Source organism: Echinops telfairi, unplaced genomic scaffold, assembly GCF_000313985.2.
Source record: "Echinops telfairi isolate 266 unplaced genomic scaffold, ASM31398v2 ScPeMD7_5592;HRSCAF=6446, whole genome shotgun sequence".
Taxonomy (NCBI): Eukaryota; Metazoa; Chordata; class Mammalia; order Afrosoricida; family Tenrecidae; genus Echinops; species Echinops telfairi.
The window spans coordinates 51,323,142-51,329,212 of record NW_022109491.1 but is presented as its reverse complement, the minus strand read 5'-3'; the positions used below and the strand labels follow the sequence as shown (position 1 = coordinate 51,329,212).

Below are 6,071 nucleotides of genomic sequence, written 5' to 3'. Positions count from 1 at the left end.
AAAAAAAAGAAGACCTAAAAAGAAAAAGTGTCTAGAAAAGAATGATGGTAATATATGTACAAATATGTCTGATAAAATTGATGTATGGATTGTAACAAAAATTATAAGAACCCCCAATAAAATGATGTTAAAAAAAATAAAAGCACAAAAGATTAAAAAATAAATAAATAAATTTCTCAGTCCAAAAAAATAGCTCATTGGAGGCCAGACACATGCTCTATGCTCCGTCTTCCTGCTGACAAGCAACATGGAGCTACGGTGGTGGAGCGAGAGCCCTGGAGCTAGAGGAACCACTTGGAGACCCATGCCAGTGCTGAGATGCTACCACCTCCAGCCCCTGGATCCACAAGACTTTACACCCACTGGCCTGTGATCTTCCTGCATTAGGCATCATTGCATGTGTTGTATGAGTTTGAAGAGAAATTTATACACTTTGTATATGGGCTAATATCAGACTTATGGACTTGAACTGGACTGGGCTGGGATGTTTTCTTAATAGACAACTACTCTTTGATATAAAGTTCTTTCTTACACAAAAAAAAGTTGTAAGGGCCCCCCAATAAAATGATCTTTTAATTAAAAAAACCCCTCAACTACTAATGCCACGTTGATAGAACAAAGAATACCAATTTCTAAGTGAGATTTATAATCATAGCACGAGGGCTTTTTACAGAAATAAAATTCACTGCAATTGAGTTGTTTCAAACTCCATGACCCTTTAGAGGAGTCCAGAATCATCATACATCCTTAAGGGAGTAGACCATATTATCTTTCTCCTTCAGAGCAGCTGGTGGCTTGAAACACTAGCTTCACAGTTAGCGGTCCCGTGCCTCTCTACAGCTGTGGAGGTTGGGCTTACAACACATATGTGGGAGGACACAATTCATCATGTAACAGAGGATAGCAGAGCCCTTGCATTCATCTCTCCTCCCTTTTGCATTGTCATAGCCACCACAGCACCTAAAGGAGTCATTGTTCTCCAAGTCAAAGCAAACAATGTTTTCTTTTTCTTAACACACCTAAGAATGGTGAGTCTTTCAAAACAACTCCCTAAGAGACAACAAAGAGAAGTGGAAGTTGCTTGGATCTGATTTGTTCTGTACAGGTTGCTGATCCCCCGGCTCTTCTCTGACCTCCAGAATTCATGATCCTATCATGTTTGGATTCTCTGTGCTTGCCCTGCCTAAAGGATGGTTGCCATTCATAGAAGTTTTGTCTAGGTTCCCTATTTTCTGGCAGTATCTAGCTAGAAGTCTTCATCCTCTTGCAAAACATGAAAAATAATTGGCATCCTGGTTACATGTTGGGCTGTAACCTCAAGGTCACAAGTTTGAAACCACCGGCTTCAAAGATAGGCTTTCTACTCTGTAAGAGCCGAAGAAAGATAGGCTTTCTACTCTGTAAAGAGTTACGGTCTTGGAAACCCCCAGGGACAGTTCTTTCCTCTCCTTCCAGGTCACTGTATGTCAGAATCGACTGGATGGCCCTGAGGTGGGAGTTTGAAACTAGCTAGATGCTTTCCATTTCAGCCCTACTTGACTCTGTGCAGTCTTTTTAAAACGGCTACTTAACTAAAATCTGCAAAGTAGTGATACTGTGATTCAAATTTTCCTGTATGTGCCTGTACTTCTGTCTTTCTCGTAAAACACAGTTTCAGTTGCCTTCTAGAAAATGACTGTGTTGGCACAGATAGATATGGACATAAAAATATACACCAAAGTTGCATGAGGGACACCTATGCAGGAAAAAATAGGGCAGCCCAAAGGAAGGGGGGCGGGATTGTTTAGCACCATTTGAGGTGCGGTGTGTGGTTTTATTTATTGTGTGGGGGAGGAAGAGGTAAAAGGTGAGTGCTGAAGATGAGAACAAAGGAGGTTAGGCAGGAGGAAAGATGTGGCAACATGTGACCATTATCTTTACACCCCGCTGACCCGCCGTGCGGGACAACGCCTGTTTGCACCCCCTCTGCCTCATCCATTTCACTGCTGGTCTCTCACTGTCTGCCCGGGCCTCAGCTGTATTTTCGTAAATGACTACGGGATGTGTGGGACTGCTCACCCAAAGCCACCCCACAGGGGGAAGATGAGGCTCTCTCTGCTCCTTTCAAGATTTGCTGCCTCAAAAACTGGATAGTGGGTTGCTTTGAGTTGGAATTGCCTTGATAGCTATGGGTTCTGTTTTGGTTTTTAAGGTAGAGATGTCAGAGAACATACTGCCCTGGTAAATTCGGATGCCGGTCAGAACTGCCCCTGCACTGTCAGAGACACTGACGAGTGCTGGAAAATGCTCTCCTGGTTCTGTAAAAGACTGTTTAACAGGGGACTGCTGTCTCTGGATGTGCTAGTTGTCTCGTGCAGCTTTTAACAGAAACACGACCAGTGGGTACCTTGAGCAAGTGATACTTATTTGCTCATCATTACGGAGGCTGGAAGTCAGACTCAGAGCCCCATTCAAGGGGACGCCATTCTTTGTTGGCTCTGGCGGGGAAGTTCTCCTCTTTTCAATTTCTGCCTCCTGGTTCCTCGGAGATCTCTGTGTGTCTTGGCACCTGTATTCGCCTCTCCTCTTTCTCTTGACGTATTTAGTCTTATATCTAAAAGGAGATTGTTTGAAGATACACTCCATGCTAATCCTGTCTCATTAACACAGAACCTATTCCCATGTGGAATAACAAGCACTGGCGTAACACTGTGCCACACTGTGCTTGTTTGTGGGTTTCTGTCCTTGACTTTGCCCTAAAACGGAGTGTATGCTATCTGCCCACAGCGTCCATTGGACTAAATGAAGAGCAGAAAGAATTTCAGAAAGTGGCCTTTGACTTTGCTGCCCGAGAGATGGCTCCACATATGGCAGAATGGGACCAGAAGGTAAGAATTTTACTTGGGGGGCGGGCAGGGGGGAGTGCCTCGTGCATACATGACCTTTACCTCCTCAAGATCCTAACTCTGTTGGTGAGTGTCCTGGTAATGAACTGAATCCTGTCATAGAACACTCAATCATCTTGTATCTTTCTCCTTTTCTCTTTTTTTTAACTGAACAAGGACTTAGACATCCTTAAAGCTGGATTAGTTCTAGGCTTAATACCAAAGCAAACCCAGTGCTATTGTGACAATTCCAACTCATAGCTACACAACAGAATCGTTGCATAGGGTTTCCAAGGTTGTAGTCTTCACAGAGCAGACAACCCCTCTTTCTCCCAAGGAGCAGCAGCCCAGCCTTTATCGCACTGTGCCACTCTCCTTAGGTAGCTCCACAGACAAAAGCATTATCATGCCAGAATTTTAACTGACATCACTGTAAGATGATAACTAGGCACCTTACAAGACTTCCTGTTATTAAGTGGCCTGGAGCTGATTCTGACTCATACTCTCCCCCAAATGCAAACATCCTAATCCCCAGCATGTGCATTCCTAAGAAAACCCTGGATCACTTACTGACAAGCTTGCTGCCTTTTGTACACAGGAACTGTTCCCAGTGGATGTAATGCGGAGAGCAGCCCAACTAGGCTTTGGAGGGGTCTATGTACGAACAGATGTGGGTGGTTCTGGCCTGTCACGGCTTGATACCTCTGTCATCTTTGAAGCCTTGGCCACAGGCTGCACCAGCACCACAGCCTACATAAGTATCCACAAGTGAGTGTCCAAGATGGGGGAGCACAATGTAGTGCTCACAGTTTAATTGGGAACTTTCGAATTCCTGGGGAAGGGATGTATCTTTTTAGGCTAATTGCTTTTGAGGAAGCAGTACATGCTAAATCTTCTACTGCCTCTTGGACTTGAAGAAGCCGTCTTATTCACTGTTTAGAGAATTGGTTTGCCAGAGTTCTCCCAAATCCTAGACTGAGCTAGTACCACTAGACTTCCCACAGAGCATTAGCCTCTCCTTCCACGCAGAGAGGAGACTCGAGTGACTGAGGGCAGTAGCACAGAGGACAGCTCACTCTGGTTATCAGGACATTCACGCAACATAATTGAAAGTGGCATCCACATCCAAGCGAGAAATGCCGTGGCCCTGATTGTCTCTGGGTATCCTATTCCAGGGCTGTGTTTTAATCCAGCGCTTCCCTGTAGAGTAAGGTGACCAGATTTTAACATTGGTAAAGCGGGACAAAAGCGGGACACCATTGATGAAACTCATATCCTGGCGAAATAGCCACATGGCAGCCAAAAACCGTATACCCTAGCTTGTCGTGCATTCTTTCCAAAAATCGGGACTTTTTTTTAATGCCACGGGACGCAGGAAAAATTGTTAAAAATCAGGACTGTCTCGCCAAAAGCGGGACGTCTGGTCACCTTACTGTAGCGCCAGAGCTTCTTAGTCATAATTATTATCCCTTCCTACTTTTTGCTTCTGCTCCACTCTACTCTGCTGGCTCTCCTTTCTGTAGAATTCCCTTTCCTTTCCTCAGAATTCCCTTTCCTTTCCTATTTTTGTTCCTGACAATGGTCTTTTCTTCCTATTGGTGTACCTGTCAGCATGTGTGTCTGGATGATTGACACATTTGGAAATGAGGAGCAGAGGCACACATTCTGCCCCCCACTCTGCACGATGGAGAAATTTGCTTCCTACTGCCTCACTGAACCAGGTGGGTGTGCCATCCCCCAGGCGAGAGTTAGTCGGGAGAGAGGTGCCGTGAAACCATGAGTTCCTCGCCAGCCCATTGACATGTCTGACCATGGATTGTTGAGAAAGTTGGTTCTGGGGTAACAGCCTGGGGGATGGACAATACTCATGTTTCTGAGCCAACATGCTGAGAGATGAGAAGTGATCTGATAGGTGGATGTTATTCCACCAAGTGTAATACATGCCTTTGTCAGTCTGGATCTTAAACTACCAAACTGAACCATTTTGTGGGAAGATTTATCAGAAAAAGGAACAGAACTGGGGCTCCCCTGACTTCACTGACCCTTTCTGCCTACTTTATTTCTTGCCTCAGGAAGTGGAAGTGATGCCGCCTCCCTTTTGACCTCCGCTAAACAACAAGGAGATCATTATATCCTTAATGGCTCTAAGGTACCAAACCATGTGATAGACTCATCTCAGAATGTCTATGTAGTTCCCATCTTTCAAGTTAATGTTCTCATAGGACTTTTGCATGTCACAAGGAAACATCTTTAGGGATGGTTCCCTAAAAAGGGAAACCCGTTTCCCTTTTTTCACCTCCTCTGTTTATTCTCTCTCTTTGGATCTGATTCCAAATAATTGCTTTCCTTTTTGTCTGTCCTTTGTATATACTCATCAGCCAGATCCCCAACTCCCCAAAGTCAATGCAGATACTTTCTATTCTCTCTCTCTCTGATTGTGCATATCTCTTAGTATCCTGTTGGAGGACCTCAGTGGTTTTTGCAGATGTTAGGATCCAAGAACTCTAGCATCCCCTGAACCCTGAACATTCCTTTTCCAACCCACAGGCCTTCATTAGTGGAGGTGGTGAGTCGGATATCTATGTGGTCATGTGCCGAACCGGAGGACCAGGCTCCAAAGGCATCTCATGTGTAGTTGTTGAGAAAGGGACCCCTGGCCTCAGCTTTGGCAAGAAGGAGAAAAAGGTGAGTGTTTATTACTGGAACAGGAAACTATTTTAGTTATGAGACTGCCACCTGCCAGACTAGCACCGACCCCTTTTCCAAGAAATAGATTGTCAAACTGGCTAACGTTCCTTTGTGACCATTGTTTCTATTAGTGATTTCAACAGCAGAATGACTATCCAGTGGAGTAGAGCATTGTTAAACACTCATTCATGAGAAAGTGGAAGAGTTTGCCATTAAGTTCCATAAGCAGCCTTTTGTTTCAGTCTGCGTTTCTCGTCATGTCTCCTGCCTCTGCTTTCAGCCCGTATTTCTTACCAGTGCCTTATTTTGGTGTATTCTGTCATCCCAGAAAGAGGTACTTACATAGTGTTAACCAGAAATGTCAGGAATGAAAAGCATAGAAGTCATTTAAGCATAAAAGCCATTTTCTTACAATAAAAATACCTAAAACTTAGGTATTTGTGGGTTTTCAGTAATAAAAAGGGGCATTATTTCCATAGGTACTTTGATAAGTAAGACACTCTAAAATTAAGAAATTCT

The 6,071-nt window shown here is 44.2% G+C and overlaps 1 protein-coding gene across 1 annotated transcript in view; it reads left to right on the top strand.

Moving 5' to 3' along the window:
* The first annotated feature begins 2,660 nt into the window (after positions 1 to 2,660).
* The window catches only part of ACAD8 (acyl-CoA dehydrogenase family member 8), a 24,921-nt gene continuing 21,510 nt past the window's right edge, over positions 2,661 to 6,071 (top strand). Inside the window, exons 1-6 of the mRNA XM_004714210.2 lie at positions 2,661 to 2,682; positions 2,767 to 2,867; positions 3,463 to 3,632; positions 4,476 to 4,585; positions 4,937 to 5,013; positions 5,412 to 5,549. Coding sequence (XP_004714267.2) covers positions 2,661 to 2,682; positions 2,767 to 2,867; positions 3,463 to 3,632; positions 4,476 to 4,585; positions 4,937 to 5,013; positions 5,412 to 5,549 — 618 coding nt within the window. The remainder of the gene's footprint in view (positions 2,683 to 2,766; positions 2,868 to 3,462; positions 3,633 to 4,475; positions 4,586 to 4,936; positions 5,014 to 5,411; positions 5,550 to 6,071) is intronic.